At 37.3% G+C, this 27,186-nt stretch overlaps 1 protein-coding gene across 37 annotated transcripts in view; it reads right to left on the minus strand.

Annotated features, from left to right (window-relative positions):
- Positions 1–244: 244 nt before the first annotated feature.
- Positions 245–27,186, minus strand: part of LOC130082286 (adhesion G protein-coupled receptor L3-like) — a 357,233-nt gene continuing 330,291 nt past the window's right edge. For 8 of the 37 annotated variants that reach the window (XM_056247124.1, XM_056247121.1, XM_056247123.1 and 5 more), the window contains 4 exons: positions 19,756–19,924; positions 17,718–17,843; positions 13,577–13,673; positions 245–1,692 (listed from right to left, as the gene is read on the minus strand). In XM_056247124.1, the coding sequence (XP_056103099.1) occupies positions 854–1,692; positions 13,577–13,673; positions 17,718–17,843; positions 19,756–19,924 (1,231 nt within the window). In that variant the 3' untranslated portion in view covers positions 245–853. Of the gene's footprint in view, positions 1,693–2,600; positions 2,653–7,005; positions 7,135–13,576; positions 13,674–17,519; positions 17,571–17,717; positions 17,844–19,755; positions 19,925–22,897; positions 22,925–27,186 lie in introns of all 37 variants that reach the window. The other 29 variants (XM_056247091.1, XM_056247096.1, XM_056247095.1 and 26 more) reach the window with 17 other exon arrangements.

Here is a 27,186-nt window from a genome sequence, read left to right on the forward strand (position 1 = left end):
TTTTTTTCTACTTGCCATTATTCATACTGAAATGAAGACATGAATGTAAAATATATAATTAAAAAAGAGAGGAATCAAAACCTGTCGTGTTGAGGACAAGACCATCAGGAGAGAAAGGAAATGGTCTGAAATCACCATGGTTACGGAAGCGGAAGGCGTAGGAACAGAATAAGCACTATCCTGTGTAACACTAGTGTCTGTACATTTACATAGAAATATTGTAGAATTCTCCAGTATTAGTTCGTCCCACGCTTTTCAATATTTGTTATTAATACAGCAAAGAACAGAAATGGTGGAGTCGTCCTTCTTCGGCATTGTTCTCTGTTGCAGCAAAATGTGCTGCTTTTTTACCACACGAGTAGAAGAAACAAATTTAAAAAGCAAATATGGATACAGAAGGTATTAAAATAGTTTCCGAGTCACATTGTTTCAGACTTGATTGGTGTTGACTAGATGCACTGAGCTACTAACAATGTTTTTGGCAGTTATTTGTATTCCTTCGGGGCTGCTGAGAGTGAAAAACCCTTCAAAGTCTCGTACTCCCCGCAAGGTTATACATCAAATCCAGTTTTGGGTCCGTTTTCCCTTTAAGTAGTAGTGCACGACCAATAGAATCAAAACAATGCCAACTTTCATTCCTCAAGCAAGAGTACCCATAATCCTTTCCTGAACAGAATACAAAATCGCCTCCCAAGGTTTGTTGGTGCAGTACATTTTTCTGCAGACACGTAGAAGCAAAAGTGAACAACTGTGGACGACAGAACGGTACGGAGACGTAGAAGAGCACGTAGAGCTCGAGATGTTATTGGGCGATGAGGATGAGCACAGCAGAATGCATGATGTTCGGCACCCTCTATAGGCTGGTGACCATGTGTGCGGGCTCCTGCGGCATTTCTTCGGGCGAAAGCTCATCTTTGGGCGGGATGATAAAGCCGTCGCTGCTGCCGCGGCCCAGCTGGTAATAGCTATGAAGCTGGTGCAGATGGTTGCGTGAGCCCAAGTTGGGCATGCTCTTATAGTACACTTCATCTGGCTCCCCGGTCCTGGGAAGCGTGTGCGTGTCGCCACTGCGGGGCAGCGAATGCGTGTCGGTGCGCTCGGGGTCAGGCAGCGTGGGCATGCTGGTGTAGAGTGAGTCTCTCTGCGGGGACGGAGTCTCTTCCGTTTGCTCCTCTGTCAGCAGAGGGAAGAAACTCTCGCTGTTTTCTTGCGGAAGGCGCCGTCGCAATGAAGAGGCTGAGCTGAACGTGGTGGGGAGAGGCTGGACGTGGCGTGGTGGCGGAAGCAAAGGTGCAATGGACTCCTCCCTGATCAGCTCCAGCCCTAGACTGTCCTCGGGCGGGAAAGATGGCGAGTCGTCCAAGCCCAACGCAAGGTTAACGGGCAGCATGGGCGAGTCTTTCACCCCGCCTCCATTGCTGACTTCGTTCACCAACTTGTTCATGAGGTTGCGTCCGTGCTCGGCCGTGCGGTCGTGGTTGTTCAGGTAGGTGGGCAGGTAGTTGGAGGTGAGCTCTTTCAGGATCCGTTTCTCCAGCGTGGTCTCTTTGTGTACGTTGTACGTGCGGTCGATGATTTGCACGCAGTCGCTCATGTAATCAGCGCTGGCCAAGCTGTAGCTGTTGCCATGGTTACCATTCAGTGGTAGAGTATCCATGGCACTTGTATCCCGAGCATTGTTCAGGATTCCCTCTGCAAGACGGAGAGTCAAGGAGAAGAGTAATTAAAAACACTTGCGCCTGACGCACATAATAAGACCGACATGCAGAACCGCTCGCAGAAACAAACTGAAAAACCTTGAAACTCTTCGTCCCTGGGGCGAATATTAATTGAGCTTCCCAATGAATGGTATCTCGGATTGGATTCGTCATGGGTTCAAGGCTGATGTGAGGTTTAAAACTCTAAAACTTGCCAGCTAATCCTGTGAAAATGGACTTACCAGTCAAACACGTCTTTGGCTATAAATTAGCATTCCTCAATTTTCCCACATATCAAAGAACACTCAAACCAAGTGCACAGCCAGAAAACACGACAAAAACACAATGCACAAACACACAACAATACACAACAGCTAAAGCAGACGCTTGGCATGTAAAAGCTTTTGACAAACCAAATCATGCTGGCCTTTATATAACACTCATATACAGTATCATCAGGTGCAGAGAGAGAGCAGCTTCTCCGCCTATAGATTTCTACATTAATTAAATTTAGCATATTATCAGCATCTTGACGTTAAATTTAACACTCTCCCACACTCTAAAAAACAAAATGTGGGAGCACTTTCTTGTTTGCCAGTTTTTAGATAAACCATTTGAGCATAAACAAACAAATAACATTTGTTTTACTTATCAGTGGCTTTGACAAATATGCAAATTTTAATTGGGGGGAAAAAGACCTGGGTTGCAAAACACCGAATTGTCCACTCAGCTTCTATTTTAACAAAAGCATCACTTTGCGTTGTTGAAGAGATGAGAAAATTAGGTTTTCAGCTTAATGAGGTTGAGAGTGCTCTCTGATTAGAATATTGACTTAAACATCTCTTTGCAGAATGTCGCTTACTATAGTTTTAAGAAAAGAGTAATAACGTTAAGGGAAATTACATTTGGTAAGCAATGTTTAGTTTGACTCCCATACTTGTCTCTCTGTAGGGCTCTTAAAGGACAGCATGGAAAAAGGAAAGAGAAAAAGGTACAGGTAAGCATTCACAGTGACAGCTCAAATAGAACATGCACACAGATTAATGAAGCGCAGGTAAATGGTTACGCTCAACCCCATCGTTTCACCTCTCAAACACAGACACACACCCCCGCGTCCCCTCGCAATCCCAGGATGCACATGTAAATGCCATAAAATTGGGCTTTAAAGACCCTGAATGTCTGGAGGGCGCCGAAATGGGCTTCTGTCTCCATTAGCGGTGCGCTCCGCTCCGAACGTGGTTCCACAGTCAGACTTGTATTCGGTAAGAGAGTTATTGATCGGGCTAAAGAGGAACATTAAAAGTGGCCTGGGATCTATTCGTAATTTCAGGGCTTTTATTGATATTAGATTTCAAGGTCGCTACAATGTTGTCAACGTAGATGAAGAGGTTGTTATCCTGCGCTCGCCCCTCCCCACTGACGTTGCTCAGAAACGCGACTGTCTCTCTGTCTCTAGAGCCTTTTGAATTCTTTCTGATCTCTGCATTAGTGAAGGTGGCACTAACAGGTGGTGACGGGGGGGGGAAGCAGATCACCAACAGACAGACAGGAAGAGACACGAGTGAGACAGCTGCGTGCAGGGATGCGTTATTGCTAACAGGAGAAGCCAGGCCTCCTGCGAGCATCTCAGCATGAGAGTGCAGTAAATTCCTGTTCTAAAAGAACGTGCTGGACGTATGAAGTCTTGCTCTGAAAACTGATGTTTTTGCATGCAGCCCTACGGAAGGATATTCTTATTAGTGCTGTGAAATGCCACACAGTCCAGACCCTTCTGAATGAGACGCATTAGACTCCCTTTGCTGATTTCATCTTGTGATTCGGCATTAATGCATGTGTAAAGTTGCATTTGTATTTCTTTCTACATGAAAGGGCCTGTTTACACCTGGACACTTCATGCATTTTTACTGATTGGATAAATATCCGATTTCTTAAATATGTTCCATTCACACTTGGCCACTTAAATTGATCTCTGCAAAACTAATATAAATTCTTGCACTATTTTTCAAATTAACAGAGTTCACGTCAACAAAAGCAACAGAAATGAGCAATTCTGACTTTTTTTCTCGCAATTCTGACTTTTTTAACACACAATTGCGAGTCTATATCTAGCAATTCTGACTTTATAACTCGCAATTCTGACTTTTATAACACGCAATTGCGACTTTATATCATGCAATTCTGACTTTATACCACGCAATTCTGAGAAATACAGTCAGACTTGCGAGATGTAAACTCGCAATTGTGAGATAAAAAGTCGCAATTCGCCTTTGGCTAAGCCCCGCTCCCCTTAGTTACTGTTGCTACGTCCGACAAACAAAATTAATCTGGGCTCTGGTATCAACATGGCTTATGCTGTGACAGCTCTTCCTGCTGAAATTTGATCAAACTTCTATAAAGCAGCAAATAAAGTGTCCGATAGAAGTAGGCAAAAGGGGCTGCAATATACGTTCGAAGGCTATATTTACGACATACAGGTGAAACGCAAGGAACAACAAGGCATCCAAATAGAGGCAAAAGCATACCGGTCACAGTCAAATAATGAACCACCGCATATCCTACTAATCGAGACGGAGGCTGGGACTAACAATATCAAGGAGCAACACTGTTCATAAAAAGCTGGGTAGGTCTCTATTCACTTCTATAATCGTTATTACAAAGCAAACAGATTACGCGAGTATAACGTTGTATTTATTAGCAGCGTGTGCTAGACCACACTTGTCAGGATTTGACTTCGGTTTTGGGAAGGGAAAAAAGCGCACATCCCCCTCCAACCTCTCTGGGAAACGCGTATCTGTGTTACAAATGCCCCAGCCACAACGTTTAACCATGTTTTTGATAAAACTACGACGGTAATAGCCTGCCGAGACCAAAAATATGAGACGCCTGTGTTAAAATCAATGGAGCGCTGTGAAAAAGTGTCGGACCTCTGTGGGAGCTCGTTCTTGGCTGCGCTGTGATTGGTCAATCTACATTCTAGGGTGTGGCTTAGCCAAAGTCGAATTATCTTATAAAATGTTTAATTATGTGACGGATACAAGCTTCCATAGGTATTACACGCTCTCACACTTTTATTTTTTTTACTATTTTGGGAGGAGTAAATTGTGCATATGTGGCTTTAGCAACTAGATGCATTTACACTTGCCCATTTTCATCTGGAATGTCTCTCAGACCAACTCCTGAAGTGGTTTGAGAGTGGTCGGATTTAAATCCGTCTCGAAAGAGTTTCCGAGGGCATTTACACCTGCTCTTTTCACGATTGGATAGCTATCAAATCATAAAAAAAGGCATGAAGTGACCAGGTGTAAACAGGCCCAAAAAGTCATTATCCCATACTCGTCCTGAAATGCTAGGCCTCCTGAGAGCATTGCAGCATGAGCGCATGGCAGATTTCTAGTCTTTAGGTGTATGAATTCTTACTGAGTCTTTTGTATGCAAGGAGCGCATTTTTTTGTTTTCAGTTGCATCAGTGCTGTGACAGGTAATAGAAACGTCATCCATTACTGTCCAAACCCTTTTGCCAGAGAAACATTAGACTGACATGTTTTTAAAAGAGTGGACGGTTTTGTCTTGTGATTCAGCACTCATGCATGATTAAAGTTTGGACTCGCATTTCTGTCTAGAAAAAGTCGTTATCCCATGCTGGTTCTGAAATGCCCGCCCTCCTGCCAGTGGCGGATTTAGCAAATTGGGGGCCCAAAGCGAAGGTACGTATGGTACGTATGGAAGGTACGTAACCTGTCTTTGCCAAAATGCCAGGAAACCCAGCACTGTTTATTCTTTTTTTAAGATCAAATCAATATCAATATAACCAGCAAGACAAGTAGTTAGGGTAAACCCCCACAAACAGCCATATACTTAGCAAATATTGCCAAGATGAATAACTGACTTTGTATGAGTGAGTGAGGTTGCAATTGGCATTGCACATGAGATTGACATTTAAAACATTCTACAAACAAACATTTTTATAGGTTTGTATTAGTTTATATATTTTATAATGTAATAATTTCACAGTTAATCTACAAATGAATGTAGAGACAACATAAAGACAGTATATTTTAAATACTTTTTTAATGGCATCTTTTTATGAATGAAGGTCAGTATCACTGATACTAATACAGCTATTGATGTCTGGATAAAACTGATTTTCCCCCCTAATTTTAAACATTAATTATAGCCAGCCATCCAACATTACAGTGTAATTGAAAGCCAAAAAATTTACATTTTGTTAGGCTTCAAAAAATATTTAACAACTTTTAATTTACGTGAACTTAAAACAATCATCAGATAAACCCATAATAAATGTCATATTTACTTTTGCCTTTTCAGTATAACTTACACGTTATCCTCAACTAGCGTCACTTCACAGCTGCTGCTGTAGCGGCATGTGTCCCCAACAGTAGGCGTAAAAAAGTTTGTCATTTTTGGCAGTGTTGCCAAATACATATCGGCGTCTTTTGTCTTTTTTTCTTTTATTTGAGCCGCTTGGGTAACTTCGTTTCATTTTCGCGTTTAGACTCGTCTTGCTTCGTTGTGTAAGTTACTTCCCAGTCCTCCTGTCATGTTTATCTTTCGCGGTTTCGCGCGCCGTTCGGACTAGTCCATTTTATTGCGAAAGTAGGGGGTGTTATGTGTAGGGACAGATAACCATGAACTGGACATTTTAACTACTACTTCAACATTTCAACGTATTTCTTAAGAATATTAATAACATGTACTATGCGTTTGAAGCGTTCATGATGATAAGGGGCTTTTTCTTTTCTTTTCTTTTATATATTTTTTTGAGGTTGGTTGGGGGGCCCCCCTACTACGACCGCTGGTAGGGGACCCCAAGCAGCCGCCTACCTATGCCTCTATGTTAAGACCGCCACTGCCTCCTGCGAGCGTTGCAGGATGAACGCATGGTAGGTTTCTGGACTGTGGATGAGTGAAGTCTTACTGACCGCATTCATTGTTTTTAGTTGCATCAAGTCTAGTGTAGCTGTCAAAACCCATCAGCATGAGGCACATTAGTGCGACGTGTCTTCAAGAGTGGGCGATTTTATTTTATTCTACGATTAGGCACTAATAAATCGCATTTCGTAGTGCCGCAAAATGTAGCCATCGGTTACTATGATTATTTCAGCTTTATGAACTCATTTTTCATTGGGAACCACGTTACTGCAGACCATACTAGACAAAAGACAAAGATGATCGCAGACACGTTCAGCTTGAAGCCACATAGCGGAGCCCTTTCCTCCCAAACACACACCCACACACACACACACAGTTAGTGCACAGGAAGTTAAAGCAACGGAAGAAAGCAGCACACCTTGAGCGTTGTACATGCTGAGAGTGGGGTTGTTATAGACTGATGATTCGCCCAGTAAGGTGTTATAGGGGTTGTTAGAGGCGTGTGAGCGCAGCAGAGAGTTTGGGATGAGGTGATTGGCCATGGCACCTGATGCAGCCACACAGATGGAGAGAAGAACACACAGAGAAGATCAAACGAATGCAGCAACAATGTTAGCATTGTTATCATACAGACGTCTCATCAGCAGCCACAGAAAAAAGCAAGAACATTCGACCAAAGTTAGCATTCTTATCTCTTCAGAGCCAATGCAAATGTGTCTGTTGTGGAAGAGACCTGTTGCTGGATAAAATGGACCATCTCTTAGTGGGGTTAACTATAGTCGGCTACTGGGTTTATCACGTTTTTTTTCCCTCCTTTTTTTATGTTAATTTAAAAGATGTCAAAACAGTATTTGAGCAGAGATACATATTGTTGAGTGTATTGTTAAAATCGTATCTCTTCTACAAAGACCAAAACGTGTTTAAGACTCATCTTGTACTTTGGGTGTATAGATTTGATTTCAAATGTATGAAGCCCATTTCCACCACATAGCATAGCAGGAAAGAAAAATCATGATTTGGTAAAGTATGACCCAAGTCATAACTATGACATAGAAAGACACAATTATGAGATAACAAGTAGAAATTAAGACACGAGTCAATGTTATGAGATTAAAAGTCAATCATGACAAAAACATATTTTTTATTTAATAATTATCTCACAATTTTGATTTGATCTGATAATTATAACTTATAGACTTACGATTTTGACTTAGCATTTCATAATTTTGACTAAGTATCTAAATTTTTACTTTTTACGTCATCACTTTAACTTGATCTCATAATGACTATATCTCATATTTGTGATTTTACCAAAGCATGATTTTTTTCTTATGTGGCAGAAATAGGCTTCCATAAGATTGAGATTGTCCCTCCTCCTAATATAACCAACTGAACAACTGACTAGCAAAAAAGGTTATGATGAAAATAAAAGGATAGTGGCTTTTAAAAAAAGGGACAATCCCTTTGTTATATCCCACTCAAACTTCCTGTAACACAGAAAATAAAACTGTGCTCATCAAACCATTTCATAGGGTGTTTATAATTTGTAGCATTAATTAATTTTGGGAATGAATTTAAAGACAGAACCAATCTGAAAGGCTGTTAACACACATCAGCATGCTGACAAGTTGTATCTCTCCAAGATGTTCGGTCTCAAAATTCATCCCCTTTAAAGAACAGCTTTTGAAACAAATTCTCCTCCATCTTCTTCATTTTTAAGACAATTACTGTTGGATTGAAATTGCCTGCGGTGAGCAGTGTTCCTATTATTATGCATAATCTCTCGGCAGGCTAACAAAAAACCTGTGCGCACCAATTTTCACTAAATTGGATTACCTGATTTTCACCCGAGTTCTACATCGCCCGCCCCTTGAATGTTTGTTTAATAAATATTTAGCTAATTTGATGATGCTTTTATTTAACAATAAGAGTCTAATCCTTTCAGCCCAGATCTCAGTTTTTAACCGACTCAGTAAGACTTTCTGTTTGATTCTCCAATTAAAATCATGTACAATATGAGCTCATTTATTAAACAGAGATTTGGTTGTGATTATCAGTGCAGGCACGTTTATTATACTGTCGGCTAATTATACACCTCTGAAAATCATATGCTGAACATTGAGATAAGCACCTTCAGTTCAGATATATGAGACTGAGAGAGAGAGACAGAGAGAGAGAGAGAGAGAGAGAGAGAGGAGAGAGAGAGAGAGAGAGAGAGGAGAGAGAGAGAGAGAGAGAGAGAGAGAGAGAGAGAGAGAGAGAGAGAGAGAGAGAGAGAGAGAGAGAGAGAGAGAGAGAGAGAGAGAGAGAGAGAGAGAGAGGGAGGGAGGGAGGGAGGGAGGGAGGGAGGGAGGGAGGGAGGTTGAGGTTTAAATGCATCTTTTGTTTTGCAGTGGACATGGTTACACAAATTGACATTTGACCTGCACAGTGTTTGTGCAAAAGGTCCTGAACTTTAATTGAAAATATGTAATGATATTCATTTTTAAATGCAGTTAAAAATGTGTTGAATGAGCTAAATAATATTACTCACAGAAACGTGAAAAATCAGATAGCTTGTATGATTACAATCAAAGTATTATGGTAGGACTTTACGGTTTTGCATATACATTCTATGTACTATTATTCCTTTAATTATAATACTGGGCAATAACTAATAATACCCCTATTACTACCTTATATTAATTCATTAACCCATGTTGTTACTTTATATTACTCTGTTCTTTCTATAAGTCTAAGTGCACATACTGTAAATGGAAGTGCAACCAGAATTACATTTTCATCTAGTGTTTCTTTAAGCATTCGGATGCATTTTAAAGAATAGAAAAGGTAGTAAAGATCAGCAACTTAAAAAGTGTCCTACACATATATTCTGTGTGTGGCTTTCACACAAATTACCAAACGCAACTGTTGCATTTGTTTCTTGTTTTTCTTTTCCTTTAAAAAAGACTAAAGGGATTAAAGTGCAGTTGCATTTCAACTGGTCGAAGTTGATATCGGATTTAGAAAGTAATAAGTTATCCAGTACTTTTTAGAGAGAGCAATTCATATAGTAATCTAATTACACGGTTGAAGCTGTAGATATAAATTAATTACTTTTTTTAGAGTAACTTGTCCAACACTGGTTTTAAAATGTTAACTTTTAACTCTTTCCCTGCCATTGACACGTTTTTTTTTTTCAGCAATACATGTTTTCACTGTTAAATAGTGTGTTTTAATGCTGTTACGCATCTTCTCAAATACTACAGAATCTCTGGATCCAAAAACAAGCGAAGAAAAAGATATGCATAAACCAGAAGGAGCGGATAAAAGTCGCTTACGCACAAGTAAGCTAACACGATCATGAAACAATCAACAGCATATAAATCAAAACTGCCTAACATTACTGAATGAAATGAAAAGAGGTTTACGAATGTGCAAGCTTTGGGGGTGTTGATGGACTCGATCTACTCCATCTGTTTTAATCATCGTTCTGAATCCGATCCGGACGAAGTCTTTGACAAAAATGTGATTTTCTTGAAAAAGAATGCTTTTTGTTCTGAATGTTTTTTGTTTTGTTTTTTACTTGCCCACATTCAAGTGTTGATAAAAGCAGAGGTTCTTTCTTTTGTTTACATATTCATCCATCAAAATATTCTGAATATGATAAAAATCCTGGCACTGGCAGGCAAACTTAAAGATAAAATGCTGGTGGGGAAAGAGTTAAAGGTAGAGTTAGTCTGTAGTTATTATAATTAGCTTCATGTATTTAATTGAACAGACTGTAATCTGTCCTATGACAGGCGGGTGACCCAAACGTGTGTGTATCTTGATGAGTGTTGTGGTTTCTCTGTATGTCCCTCACACAATCTTGCTCGTCTTTGTTTAATACATCTGTCAGCTCTGAGCAGCATGAGTGATGGAGCGTCACACACACACACACACACACACACACACACGCACACACACGCACGCACACGCGCACACACACACACACTCTCTGGGTTAAGTGCCTAATTATTTCCATAGTGACACTTCCTCTCTCTAGAGAGGGTCAATCCATCATCATAACAGAACATTAGCGTCTCACTGATCAGAACAGGAACAGAGACCGAGAGAGACAGACAGAGGGAAATCAACTTTATAGAGGCATCTGAAATTCAGAACGACTCAGAGCAGATCTTCATTCTAGTGTGTGTGAGTTTAAGAACAAAATTGCTCTCATAAGTGAGCTAAATCTGACAAATTATCATTCGACTGGAAAAACGGGTCATGCATTGTCATTTTTCAAAAATAAAACTTAAGTCTGTGAGCATCTATTGACATTTCTTAAATGGTTTAATGACACTTTCCACACAAACACAAAGGTCATTTTTAAACATCACATACAGCTTCTTGAGTTTATCCTACAATAAATTTAGAACATAATTTAGAGAATTTGTTTAACATGTAAATAATTGTAGAAAAAAAAAAAAAAAATTTAATGACCAATTTTTAAGACCATATTTTAATGACCAAAAATACATTCAAGCTAAAACCATAAAAAACTTGATTTACATGAAATAACAAAATTTAAAAAAGCTTAAACGTATTTTATTTCAGCTAGTTGCCAAAAGCAACATTTATCATTTTCATTTCGTTTATTTGTATTAAACTAAATAAAAAAAACACTACAACTAAAACTGAAATAAAAATTTGTGCAATAAAAACTATATAGACATATTGAAAAACAAACTAATAAAAATGACACACAACAAAATGTGTATGTATATATATATATTTAACTATAATAGTATATCAATGATACTAAAATGACACTGACAATGACAACCTGACCTATTTTTGACTTGAGTGCATTTGTCAAGCTCGACAATTCACTGACCCTTTGTTGAGAAAAAAAACCCCCGACATTTGATGTCCCTATTCTTTATGCTATTTGTGGAAAGTGCCTCATTTCCTTCCACTAAAAGCAGAGTGGTTCTGCAGTTGCAGTGTCTTTTGTGTCTCTTGACTGGATGGTGTGAATTAGCCTGAGATGTTTGAAAGCATCTGCTGTCCTGTCCTCTCCAATCGCAGTGCTTTCACTGAGGGAATGAACTGTCTGAGCTCTGACGGCTCGACGCTCTGCATTATTGAGGCCTGCAGCTCATTGCTGTCATTTCACTCAAATGGAAATGTTTCGTTTTAAGATACGCCGTACTCACCACTAAATCCTCATCCACCTGTTTACCTCTCATTTACACAATATACAAAGAGTTTGGAGGAACATGAATGTAATCTAAATGTAAATTAAATGAGCTTCATTACATTATGCTAACAATTATTAAAACAGTTTTAAGTTTAACTTGTAGGACTTGGTTTTCTTTTATATTCTCTCATTATCTCAACAAACTGTCATTTACTTGAAAAAGTTGGTAACGTTTAATTACCTCATTTCTTTTGGCCATAAACATAGACTTATTTTCATTTTCAGTTTTTTTTCTGAACTTTTCTTGCTGAATTAAATTAGCATTGCAGATGTATGGAATGAGAAACTCAAAGACTATATTTACTCTTAAATGTTTAATGTATTGAATGTCAGGATTAGAAAGATCTCCATTAAAGAAACATACCCGCGATCCTAGGGCGTCATCTTACTGACGCTTTACCTTTAACGTCAGTTAGATGACGCTATCTAATCCTAACCCTACCCCAGACCTAAACCTACCCGCGTCATCTAACTGACGCTTAGGTAAAGCGTCAGTAAGATGACGCCCTAGGATCGCGTCATGTAACTGACGCTAAAGGGTGCCTAAAGCGTCGAATATTGAAGCATGGTCAAAATTGTCATTTTAGTGACGCCTTGGGATGAGAATGCGTTGAAATATGCTGAAACAGAGCTGAGAGCACTAAACTTTGTTGGTAGCTAAAAGCACAACATAATAATGTGTGAAAATGTTGTACATGACAGAACATCAGGAAATCTATGGAAATATCTACAGAATCCCCCAAGTGCAGATTTAAAGTGTGCATGGTTTAATGCTCTTGAGAAAAAGAAGTACACTTTTAAAAAGAGTACTTATTGCGTAATATACTAAATATAATTAAGTGTGAACTGGATGTAATGTTTTCAGACACTTAATTATATATCATTTGCAAATAAATAAATTATTAGTTCAAATGTATATTATATGCAATTAGTTTTGAGTTGTTTTTTGGCCCACTTCTTCAGTGGAGTAAGACTTTTGTGCATCTTTCTGTGTAAATGTATAATTACTTCTATAGTCTTTAAAATATGGTTAAAGTTAAAGTTGAATGTACTGACAAGCATTTATAATAAACAAAAATACACTTTAATATAATTTATATAGAAAATTCTGTCATGTACTTAAATAGATTTGTAATTACATATTGTAATGTAACGATGAATGTGCAATTTAGAACATTTAAAATACATTAACTGTAAATGTAATATTGAATAATACACTACAGTTATTATTATAATCAAGTACTTTACTGTACATGTGCTTGTTTTGATGTATGTTAGTCACCACATCAAAACAAGTGTACTTCTTTAAAGCACTACAAAATATTAAAATAGTGATTCAAAGTTTATTTCAAAGTAAACTCAAAAACACGGTTTGAAATCGCTGGTGTTTCTGACGTAACACACTACCTTGTAACCAATCACGTCAATGTGCGATCATCAACGAGTGGATCTCTGAGCTGGTGTGAGTGAGTGGAGGCGGGGCTAATTTGCATATTCATAGAACCGCGTGTACTAAATTAGGCAAGGGTGTAGAGTTACATTCAAGCTATTTTAAGGCATGAAGAATATTTTTTAAGGAAAAAACATTTAAATATGTCATTTTGGTGATCAAAGATGATTTTTAGGGGATACAATTATTGACTACAGGGCACTACAAGTGCACATTCAGTACAATTATATGCACTTTTTTTCACAAGGGTGGCAATACCCTGCGACCATATAATAGCCATGCATGCATGTGTGTGTGTGTGTGTGTGTGTACCTCTGTTGAGTGTCGCTGAACTGTTGATGTCTCCAGCCATGAATGAAGACTCTGACTGCTTCCTCACCGTGTCATTCCACATCCGGCGGATTCGGCTCTGTGAAGAACAACAGAGTTTCACACACACGATATGATCAAGTCAAGTCAAGTCGTCACCTTTATTTATATAGCGCTTTTTACAATACAGATTGTTTCAAAGCAGCTTTACAGTGATAACAGGAAAATAACGCAACAGTTTGTTTCTGCTGTACAGCAGCTCTATAAGAAAAAAGTGTCATTACCCAGCTTAGTGTTGATTCATTTCTGTTGTAAAAAAAGTGATTCATTTAGTTCAGTTATCTACAGTGGTGGAATGTAACGAAGTACAAATACTTCGTTACTATACTTAAAGCTCCAGTCCGTAACTTTTTTAAGTTAAAAATAATCCAAAATAATTATATAAAAAAAAAACTTATTCTGCCAGTGGTCAAAACTATCTGCTTGCCATAGCTAGATTCAAAACGGTTAGCTTGTAATAATGATTTTAATTCCAGTGGTACTGGTGGGTTTCCGCGGGAAATTCGAGCATGTCTTTGCGTCATTACGTCACACCCGTACACCTAAAGAAGGAGTTTCGGCTAGCCGGCTATACTGCGCGTGACGAGATGTTTAGATGTATAGGCTTTTCTCGCAGCACTTTACATAATTAAACTTATGGCATCCAGAAAGATCCAAACAACAATCATCAGTGTCAACTGGAGATTCAGCAGTTATAAAACCCAAAAGACTTCGTACTTCGGATTTAAGGTGGCTAGAGAAAGAGAAAGAAACCGTCTCATGCGAACACAAGGATTTAAACATCGGCGGGGCTTTTAAAAAGTGCGTGAACTCTGTGTTTTGAAGGGGTTCAAAACGGAAGAAGAGACAGCTTTTTTCTGCTGAACAAGTAAGACATTTCAATAGTTCAATCATGTAACAGTACGTTTTCTTAATTCACACAGTTATGGAGTTTCCTTTGTTGTGCCTTTCTCGTTTTGCTATTATGGAGAATATGAATTCTGAACTACGCAGGTAGCTGCTAACCATAAAACACATTAAATTTAACATTAGTCACGCAATGCTGATGTTGTTAACATGAACAATTTGAGAACAAAGTAGGCTATAATTTGCACGGTTGCTGTAAATCGCGTTGATTAAATCTAACGAAGCTTATCATGTCGAATGCTTTTTCCCCCTTAGTTGGTCAGAACAAAATTGGATTTTACTTACTTGTTCAGAAGACATTTTCTTATGAAAATTCTTATGTTGGTCAAACTTTCAAAAAGTGAATCTGTGATTCTGTATGACAGTGACTGACAGCAGCACTCGCCTCAAAGCACTGTGTTCATCCGCGCTGTTTCATGCCGATTTACAACCCACGTAAAGATAATAATTCCGCGAATCACTGCAGTTACAGATTTCGAACAGAGAGATGGCGACAAAGAGGAAAAGATACGGACTGCAGCTTTAAGTAAATTTTTCACGTATCTGTACTTTACTTAAGTAGAATCAATAGTGCATACTTTTTACTATATATATAAAAATCCATCCAGTGTTTTTGTTTTAATCTCCTTATATGTTTTCCCTTGCCTCAAATTGAGCCGTTCGATTTTGTGACGTCACACGCTCGGAAGCCCCTCCCACGATTGTTGATTGACAGCATCGTTTCAACACAGACCCGCCCTCGCTCGTGAGGGAGCTGTCAATCTGTTCTGTTCTTGGGTGTAATAACGAACACAGCAGTCATTTTAATGTTCCTAAATCCGAACCGCTGAAGACGCAGTGGCTGAGTTTGTTTTCGAAGGGAATATTCCCCACGAGCAACGTCAATGCTTTCATGTTTGCGCAAATCATTTCTCAGCAGACTGCTTTATAAACGAGGGTCAGTATAAAGCTGGTTTTGCTAAGAAGCTGCTCATGAAAAAAGGATCGGTACCAGCTATTCGTGTTCCTGCTGAACCTCTAGAACAACTGAAGTGAGTGTAACGTTTTATTAAACTTTATATTAATATTTATATTAATCTTTGCAAATCGCTAGCTGCACGCTTCACAACGAATGGGTTTAAGGTTTACACTTAGGGTACATTACGGCATGTTTTCTATGATGTTCTCAATATAATTCATAATCCCACGTTTATACTGAAAAACGCGTTATGGTTATTGTGTTATTGTGTTACAAACGGTGTACGCACAGAACAGAGGGGCGGAGTGAGCACAGCTCATTATCATTTAAAGTCATATGCACTGAAACGGCGTGCTGAAAACAGAGCTGTTTTTGACCAAGTAAAATAAGTGTTTTCTTACAATACTAATGAGAATTTTTAATTAAAGTATATTACGAACTTTTAATTTAGACCCTAAAGAATCATATTAGCTTGTACAAAAATGGCATTATATGACCCCTTTAAAAATAAAGATTCAAAACAGTGATGCCGTAGAAGAACCATTTTTTTTGCTACGACAAAGAATCTTTCGGTCAACAGTTCTTAAAATAACCTTCTTTTTTTTCGTAGTGTAAAGAACATTTTAATAATCTAAAGAACCCTTTTTCCACAATAAAGTACCCTTTAAGGAGTGGAAAGGTTTCATGGATGTTAACGTTCTTCATGGAACTATCAATGCCAATAAATATCCTTTGTTTTAGAGGGTGTCCATTCTTCAAAATATCCTTCAGGTTTGGTATGGCATGAGTGTGAGTAAATGATGACAGAATTTTCATTTTTGCATGAACTATCCCTTTCAGGTTATCAGTTATGAACTGTTTATCCTGCCTAAAATGCTTACAATGTATTGCAGCACATAAAAAAAGAAAATAAAAAAAAATAGCTTGAATAAGTATAAAACAAAAATCCTCTGGACGTGAAATGTTGAGCCGTTTAAAGCACATTACTCATCTGGCTGACATTTACACGCACACACACACGGGTCATGAGTCGGGAAAGTGTGTTTCTGGTGCATGTCAGATTCTTGTTACGTGTTTGCAGATATCACAAGCAGATGACCCCTAAAAGGCTAAAGATCGAATTGTAAACCTTGTCTCCATAGAGATAATATAACCAGACAAATCGTTGCCATGGAAATGAGATATTAAAGCACAGATATGTAAAGCCAAAGATTTGTATGAGACAAGGACAGTATACAATAGAAATCCTCCCTTCACTGCTCTCTTTAAAGCAAACTACGCTCAGGTAAAGGACAGAATTGGAAATGTGAAATAGGGATGTTTTCTCTTTATATTATCAAATTCTTTGAGCTGGGATTAAGTTAATTTTAAAAAGTCAACCTTGCTTTGGCTATATAATACTACAAGATGTCAAAAAAAAAAAAAAGTCAAGACGCAGTATATACTGTGCATAATTATATCATTATAGTATCTGCAAAAATGTGTAATGAACTATTGTTTTGGAACAGACTGTATTGTAAAAAGCATATACAAATAAATGAATGGTGTTTCTTATTATGCACTGTGCTTGACCTTGCTACAAAATTTAACTTGATCTATTTTGACATGTTAGACCAAATTGGATTAAAAATGCAAAATATCCATATTCTGAATCAAACATGTAAAACATGCTTAATTGTATTTTGCAATTAAATGAAAATGTATTATAGTTTAAATTCATATTAAATGCAATTAGTTTCGAGTTGTTTTTTGACCCACTTAACTAGGTCACATTTATAAGTAATGTCATAATTACTGTAATATGCTGAATGAAATAAAATAAGGAGGTAATATGACAACGATATACAGTAGAATAAGTATAGTAGGTATAGTAAGTAGTATAGTGTATTCCATTCCTAACAATCACTCATTCACACTGCTAAACATGCAAAAATATCTACAAAATGTTGCTTCTAACACAGCATATCACTAAGATGAGCTGATCAAGTGTGTAGTGTGAAAAATTATAGGGCTGATAGTTACTTGTTCATACTGTAACTGTGAGGAGTTTGTCATACAAGGCGGGTGGTGAACCTTGTGATGAAAGAAGAAGGAAAACAAGAAACAAGAAAAAGAGACAAAGGGAGAGAGTGAGAGAATACACACACATGGACACTCACAAAATTGCATTTTGGCTTTGTGTTGCTGTGTGTGTGTGTATACTGTATGTTACCCGTCTACCTGTGATGCTGAGGAATATCGTCCAGGTCCGCGCGACGAGGAGCTTTTCACCGAACCCATAGACGACTCCACACTCTTCCCAGTGTAACAGTGAGTCCGAAGGCACTTCCCGTACTCTTTGCGTACCTAAACACACACACAAGTTGGGTTTTCATGTTTTATGGGGACATTCCATAGACAATGATTTTTATACTGTACAAACTGTATATTGTATCCCCTAAACCATCGCAGTAAGCATCACTTATTATGATTTATAAACTGGGACCAAAATATGTTCCAACAAGAATAAGGATTTTGGAAATTGACATCTTTGTGGGGATTTTGTCCCCATAACGTAGGGTTTACCAGGACCACACACACACACACACACACACGCACGCACGCACGCACGCACGCACGCACGCACGCACGCACACACTATGGCCATTAAACTATGCAACTGCTGCCATTTATTGTGTTTTCATTGATTCATGGTTTGAATCAGGACCGTCACCAGTGCCACCCCAAGTGATATAAGGTGTAAAAGTTGTGTAATTTTTGGAAGAAGTATTTATTACATTTGGCAGCATTTGAAAAGAGTTTTAAAAAGTTACATCCACTTCCGAATCAATATATGAGCTAAAAAAAACTGATCTGCACTGAGATGACTTTGGTATCATCTCAAAATGTATCAATATGTAGTGAACAGGCCTCGATGTAATTATAAAACATTATAGCTAATCCATTTTAGGGCTGGAATGACAAAACTCTAGAGCAGATGCTAATGACTAGTATGCAGTGCCGGACTCCCAACCGCATTCAGCGACAGTATCGGAAATGGTGATGTCCATAACATTGGGAAGATTTATCATAATTGAGCAAGTTATGAAATAAACGAGTCTAATCGAGGCGTGAGTTCATCCATCAGATATTTAAAAAAATCAACAAGGACTTTAAATGCTTAGTAACCGAGTGCAGAGAGTGCGTTTGAGCCGCGCGCCTCACAGCTCGCACCCACTGCAGCTCCGGTGGATCTGAGGATGAATGCAAATCATTTCTCCATCTCCATGACTAAACTAAACCCATCATGATTATCCACTTCACTATGGCTCTCACATTATATGACGAGGCAGACAACTAGTTGTCCAGTGCGGTTCAATTAATTCAGCGCGGGTTTGTCGAGAATGCGGTTGTGAGTCCTGAAAATGTGCAGGTGCCAGTTCGCATATAGAATGGGGCTGTCACGCTCATAAAAAACTAAACGCTTTATGAACACAACCGTATTAAGCGCCGCTGTCGTACTAGCCATTAGCATCTGCTCTAGAGTTTTGTTTTGTGAGAAACATAACGGGATTAGGGAGGAACATAAACAGTGCGTAATTGACATAATCGATTATGTCGACGCATCAATCCAGCCCTAATCCAAGGTTTGAAGTGTTGTTTTAAATAGGCTTTTTTTTTTAAATTGTTGATATACTATTACACTATTTATTATTATTTCAAATGAGATTTTATTTTTTTATTTTGAGTTTTCAGTATAATTTTTGTTTAAGTTTTAGTAGTTTGCGTAGTGTGTTTTGGTCATTTTTATTTTTTTTATATTTCTATTCAGCTTTAATTTATATCCAGACTCAAAACACATCTGTTTAGCTGTGCATTTACTGAAATGAGCACTGTTAAATACGATTGTTATTTTTTATTTCTTATGCATATTGTGATTATTTTATAATTACAGTATTTTAATACCTTTTCTATGTAAAGCACTTTGAATTACCTTAGTGTATGAAATGTGCTACATAAATAAACTTGCCTTGCCTTGCCTTGTCTAAAACTAAACTAAACTAATATAAAATAAATACATTATTTACTAAATAGCAGTGTTTGTTTGCTTGGCACATTTTGGTATGCTTATTGCTTTGTAAAGTATCCATAGCCATAGTGTTATAAAAATAAATAAATACATAAATAAACAAAATAAAACAAAACCGCCCTACTTTTCCACGTTCAGGCGACGGCCCTGGTTTCTATCATATGTGTATGTGAATATGTTTTTCCAAACCTTCTTCTGCAGGACGCAGTGAAATATGAAGATGAACATGCCCTGCAGGGAGTTAAAGATGGTGAAGAGGTACGCCATGATCACTGTACTCTCGTTAACGTACATCAACCCGAACGCCCAGGTCAGGCCCAGTAAACAGAGCAGTGCTATGGCTCCGATTACCCACGATCTGAAACACACACACACAAACAAACAGGAAATTAGCCTTGAAATTAAATGAGAAAAATGCAGTCAGAAATCATTTCTCGCAATATAAGACATAAGTGCTAGATCAGTGCCTAAATTGGTAAATTTCTACCCAGCTCTCCACATAAATTAAATACGACTTCAGTTAAAGTGAACTCCATTTTCTCAGTTTTCTTCCCCACGTATGCTGTTCTATATCTGTGGGACTTTATTTTGCATGGATTTTATTTTACACTTCTCTTTCCTTACATGAAAAATGAATGAAGAAACTGCCAAGATCCAAAAAGGACAATAGAAGCCATACAATTCAGAAGTTTCACTCGCACAAAAGCTACACAGCCATCGTTTGACTTCAGAAGACTTCAAATAAAGCGCACAAATCACTTTTATACCACTTTAACGGTTATTATTTGGTCCTTTTTGGAGTTTGATTGGTCATATTGTGCTTTGCAAAACAGAAAAGAGCTCAGACATTTATTCACAGAAGAAAGTCATACAGGTTTGGAGCGACATGAGGGGACTAAATGATTACAGAACTGTCATTTCTAGGTGAACTGCCCCTTTAAATACCCTCCTGTATCTCTTCCTGACATTCAGCGCACGTCGCCTCATTTCGTGAGAGCTGAACAGATCACGTGTGTCTGTAATGTGTTGTTTTACCCGCGGGGCTGCAGATCCACCCCACTGACTCCAGCTCCATTTAACATCAAAATTACAGGCATTTACATATGGATAACATCCAATGTACCACTAATGGGACAAACAAACTTCACACTGTTGTCATTAACTATAATTCCAAAAAATAAATAAATACAGTGAGAATGTATTTCAGAACAAATATTTACACTAATAAAAGGAACATCAAATTCTCCAAAGCTGTTCACCAAGATTACAATTAAATTTCATATTTGAAATCACCAATGAAACCTGACAACATCTGTCCCATGAATATTGTTCTTATGCTAAAAAAAAGCATATTTTTCAGGCTAGATCTGCCAATGCGCATGTGCAGTCAAAAGCATGCGTCTCAGAACACTGACATTTTCAATAGACTTTCACTGCATCCGAAATCGAATACTTCCATACAATACAATATGCAAAAAACAGTACGCCAACAGAGTAGTATGTCCAAATACATAGTATTCGAAAAACAGTAGGCGTAATTTCCCCGGATGACCTACTACTTCCGGCGAGATTCTGAAGTGCGCATTCGATGGACACTTTACTATCCCATGAGGCCACAGGAGAGGATTTATGAATGGAGGTGAAACGCTGGTAGGTCACGTGATAAGGGCAACATGGCGGATGTAGTACATCCAGATCACATTCATACACACATTCCTCATGTAGAACATTCTTTTTTAACGGTCACAAAGTAAGTTCAGAATTAAATGTAGTACCTATATTAGTGATTCCGGACGCACCGCTTATGTAGCCCCGCCCCTTTTCTGCGCTGCGCTCGTTGAGTTCTGTCTTCCGGTTTGTATTTCCACAGCATGAAGGAAAGATCTTACGGATTTATCAATGAACCACTCGTTTTTAAATCTTCCCCGTCTGATGACATCTGTTTGACATCAAAAATGTATGCTCATGATAACTTTTGTAAACTCTACAATAAGTAAATCCACTTCACCAGTCAATTACTCTCCGACAGTGATGCCATAGAAATATACAGAGCTTCCGCAAAAATTCTAAAGATTGCTCCATGCTTGTTTCTCTGGCGCAAGGTCTATAGCAACTGGATCTTCTTAAAGCAGCTGCAGTGACGCGATGACTTTACCAATCAGCGATTGGCTATTTAGAAGGCGGGACTATTCTGCCATATTGTGTGTTGCACTTTCTCTCATTCATAAGTAATATGAATGCAGCGTCTTTGTATATCTAAAGTCATTGGTGGTTTTCAGTGTGTTACTATACACTATTGTTCAAAAGTTTGGGGTCAGTGAAATTTGTTTTTGGAACAAATTAATACTTTTATTTAGCAAGTGTGCATTCAATTAATAAAACAAAATGACTTATCATTTTACACAAGATTTTATATTTAAATAAATGAATTTTCTATTCATCAAAGAATCCTGAAGAAAAGTATCAATGTGGTTTCCACAAAATTATGAAGCAGCACAACTGTTTTCAACATTGATAATAATAAGACAATATTTTTTAGCAGAAAATCAGCATATTAGAATGATTTCTGAAGAATCATGTGACTCACAGAATCATGTGACTCACGGAACACAGGAATAAACTACATTTTAAACATATATATTAAAAAAAAACTTATTTTAATTGTAACAATATTCCACAATATTACTGTTTTTACTTTTTGTTTTTTTTTGGAACAAATAAATGCAGCCTCAACTTTTCAAAAACATTAAAAAAATCTTACCGACCCCAAACTTTTGAACATTATTGTGTATGGTAGCTAAGGTATTTGAAGAGGATGTCTTTATGAAATTCTTGTTTCCAGATAAGAGTAGTCTATATATTTCTAACCATTTTACGGTCTAATTTTAAGTCTGATTGCTCAGAAACCAATCAATCTAAAATCAGCACACATCTTAACAAGACTCATGAATTAAGGAATTGTTCATTTAATAATAACTCAAAGGCATTATGAAAGATGTTTGTTTTCTCCATCACACTGAGACGCTGACATCTTCAGATGAATGTTAAAATGACCATGTCCTGAATTCCAATGCCTCCGCTTAAGTCATAAAACGGAGCTTAGGATGAGCTGCACAATACAGAGGGGGAACTTTAAGGACACTGAGAAGGTGACAGGCAGATAATGAGAAACACACACACACACACTGTTTGAATGATTGACAGCACTTCATATTGTGCCGCGAACGAGAACGTAAAAACAGGAAGTGAGTGAAGAGGGTTTATTTGCAGTTATGAAGCCAAGCCGAGAGAGAAATATGAGCTGGAGGGAAGGAAAGACGGATCTGCTTACTTAATCTCTGGATCATAATCCTCATAACTGAAGAATGAAATGCGGAAAAAAGAAAAGCAACAGAAAATTAGAATAAATAAATTGACACTTGAGAGCCAAATAGAAGGGAATTGAACCAGATGGGGTTTGATGAGTCCATATGCGTCATAAAATTCATCAGAACAGCAACTAGGGCTGAGTGATATGAAACATTTCATTTATATTTCACTAATAAAACAGTACAGTAAGAAACATAATACATATTTTTACCAAAACAAATGTAATATATGAAATGTTGAGATTGAACAACTGAAAAATGAGATATGAAAACTTACTGATTTTAACAACATTTAAAATCATAGACATTTCTGTTTTTACGCTCTCATACTTGTATGCACATAAGGATTGTGAAACTAGGTGGTCTTTAGGACCAAACCTTTTTATGAACAAATAAAAAGGGCATTCAATTTTATATCACAAGCACAATCATTTATCAGAAATATTCCACATTAGGGCTGCACAGTGTGTGTGTTTGTGTGGGGGGGGGGAGGTAGTACATCTCTAGTTGAGATTTATCTGATAAAAAAAATGTCAATTCCTATATTAAATGTGATTTTTAAAAATCCAGGTTTGCTGTGCTTAATTGTGGTCTGCACAACTAGGCCAACATTGTGTGATTATATATCAATATGGCTGTACAACAATAATAATAATAATAATAAAATATAATAATAATTACACTTATTATTGTTATTATTATTATTTTATATCCATATTTATTATTATTGTTATAATTATGATATATCCATATTGATTAGTATTAATATTTTAAATAAAAAAATATATTACTATTGTAATATATTCCTGTAAAAAAATATAATTTAATTTTACATTACAACTGTAAAATTACAATACTAATATTTATGGAGGGCATAATTTCATCTCATGTTTGGGAAGATGGTTGGCGCATGTTACATTTTTAAATACACATTAAAGCAACTCAAACTGTAGATAGATACAGATGTGGAACAGCATTTACTGTGAACTGAGCCGCTCTGGACACTGAAAAAACACCAGCGGATAATGAGCAGTTCGCGTGTAAATGAACACAGTGCCGCGCTTCACTCTGAAACACACAACGGATATATTAATCCAATTAAATTACAGCCTTTTTTTTTATTGATAATCACATTAAGCAATATTGCTATTGCGGCTTTATTACTATTAATTGTGCAGCCCTATTCTATACATCTCCCAGCTCTAACAGTGACATGAACATTATTTTTTTTTTGCAAAAAACAACGACAAAACCAACCACAAGTCATAAACAAGATCAACCAATAGCAAACAAACACACACACAGGCTGTTACCGAGATGCACAGGTGTTGGGGGTAATTACCACACACACACACTGAGTTTGGGTCTAATAACCACACCAGGTGCACAGCAAAATAAATGATTGATGGAATTAAAGTGGAGACTATTAAACATCATTTTGCAGTGTCCATCTTAATGACAGGGACATTAATGACGATCTGCCCATAAACACTCGGCAACACCGACTTGATGCCTGAATGAAGTGTGTTCATAGTCAGGTTCAATAATTATTGTAATTCAGTATATCCTTTTTACTGTGTTGTTATTTTTGAATTCAAACTATTGCAAATGTTAACGTTTTAAGTTTTTGGTAATTAATTAGCAAACCATCGCAGACCTGCAGGTGATAGGTGTGTGGGGAAAAAAGACCAAATAAGTAGGTCAAAAAAATCTACAAAAAACAAGGAACTCCCGCACACTATCAGTACTTGCAAATGAGTATCAAAATGTGTATTAGCAACGTTTCGGTCTCACGACCTTCATCAGGGATATATAACTATTCAAACTCAATCCCATTTAAAATAATCACATGACCAATCAACGTAAAGATCCATTTGTAACCAATTAAGCTCAATGACTGAACACAAAATTAACACCACATCATCATAAACAGTCATAATTGTTTATAATATCAAAGTAAAAAAAAAAAAAAAAAAACTTTTATCATTTAAATTTTTTAAATGTGATGTTATAAAAGTTTTTTTTTTTCTCAGAACTTTTATATTATTAATTACAATTATGTTTGTAACTGTTTATGATGATGTGGTGTTAATTATGTATTCAGTCATTGAGCTTAATTGGTTACAAATGGATCTTTACGTTGATTGGTCATGTGATTATTTTAAATGGGATTGAGTATCGAGTATGACATGAGGGTGAGTAAGTGATGAGGTCGATTTTATTTCTTTAACAGACTATGGTTAAATACATTTCCAGAAACGCAACTTTCCACAAGAACATGCAACTGATTAAAGTAAATAATATCACTTTTCACAAATAGGATATCAAAATAAATAATTATTTTCTTTTTCAACAAACGGGTCAGTGCAAGGCCGTGTTTAACCTTAAGAATGTAGGCTATGCACATACATTAATGTTACCATTTAACTAACTCACTAACTCAGTCAATAATTGAGAGTGACTGGAAGACATGATTGTGACATTTCTGTGTGATATTTATATGAAGATCAAAAGCAAATTTCAAAATGTATTTTAAAGGGCACTGCAGAAACTCTTTGCAAAGGGAAATTCATTGAGTTTACAGGAGTAACTGGACGCAAGGAGGCAATATTGGATGTACAGTCAAACCAAAAATGATTCAGACATTGATATTTTTTTACTAGTGGGTGCAGGACACCATAGCTCATTTATGTAGGTGTGAATGAGAAAGCTCATTAAGAGAGGATAGCAAAATAAAGTAAACTGTGACATATTATACCTAAAAAGTATTCATACAGTGGACTACCAGTACAATCTATAAAAAATTCGGGCCAAAAATGATTCAGACACTTTGACCTGACCATGTTTTGCTTAAGTGTTTTTCCTTTAATTGCTACTACGACCTTTTTACACCACAGACTGAACAACATTAAGCATTGCTTGGTAATTGATTTACTAAATTTAACAGCTGAAAGCTATTCAACCTGATTCATTTGTGAGACAGTCTAACAGAAGGATGGCCAAAACCAGTGAAATATCAACTGATTTGATAACTCTGAGTTCTTCTCATATTTTATTACCATTTTCTAAACTATAGCGAATCAACTGTGATAATGTGAGAAATTTTGGTTTGACTGTAGTTATATTTATACATGAATTGCTATTTTTAGATTTAAAAAATTGCATATAGGGTGTATTAAACACATCCAAATGAGTTTAGGGCAAACTGAACAATGGAAGCGATCAATTTGATTGAATTTATAGATCTGCAAATTGCAGCACATAATGCAGAAATTGGTTGAATTTACATAAACGGTTTTAAAAAAAAAAGCCATGGGGAGGCGTAATAAATTTGTGGAAAGTGCCAAACCAAATGGATATTAAAAACCCCTAAATAGCTCACGCTCATGTCCAAGTCTCTTCACTAGTGTGTAATCACCGTTTTTCACTCTTGTCTTCAGGGAACAATAAAGCGTATTTTCTTACACTCATACAAGAATACAGCTCTCTTTTCCAGAAAACTCATCCTACTGCTTTTACTTTTATTTTTCCTGAAGCTACACTATGCAGATTCTCATTCACACCTCCGTTCACCCTCTCTAAAACACACTCGCGCTGAAAAACCCAGGGCGCATTAGACGTTTAATTGAAGCAGATAGCGGCGACTGGTTGCGTTAAAGACGTCCTGCTGGGAGTTAAACAAACACAAGACTGCGATTTGAACATCTCTCCTCCCTCAGGTAGCCTGCTGCTGATCGCCCGGGTTAAACATGAAAAATTAACGTGAATTATGATAAAGAGACTGCTTTTAAACCGTTTAAGAGAATTAGCAGCAATTTGTCATATCGTCTCACTCTATCTCCAAGAGCGAATCTGCATCCCAATGGCAGCTGTAATTGAGTTAGTTGGAGGCAGAAAGTCTTGACGGAAATGTGAATAATGTCCTCAAGGTGCTGAGTGATGACTTCACCCGGAGACACGTCTGCCTTGAGTGGGTTTAATTGAGTCACAGATTAATGAATAAAAGGAATCGCTCATGACACAAGGATCAAACTCAGACCGCCCACGTCAATCCAGAGTTGTTCCTGTATCACACATTAAATGAGGATTATGACATATTGGTGCGAGACAAGTCGACCGAACTACTGCTGCAAATCGACACTGCAATACTAGTCGGTCATTTTCTATTTATCACATTTATGTATCGCTTTATATTTTTGCAAAGGCTATGCTTCAAATTACTGTCATGTTAATGTTACATTTTAAAAATGAG

The sequence above is a fragment of the Rhinichthys klamathensis genome, unplaced genomic scaffold, assembly GCF_029890125.1.
Source record: "Rhinichthys klamathensis goyatoka isolate OS25496 unplaced genomic scaffold, OSU_Roscu_1.1 h1tg000042l_1, whole genome shotgun sequence".
Taxonomy (NCBI): Eukaryota; Metazoa; Chordata; class Actinopteri; order Cypriniformes; family Leuciscidae; genus Rhinichthys; species Rhinichthys klamathensis.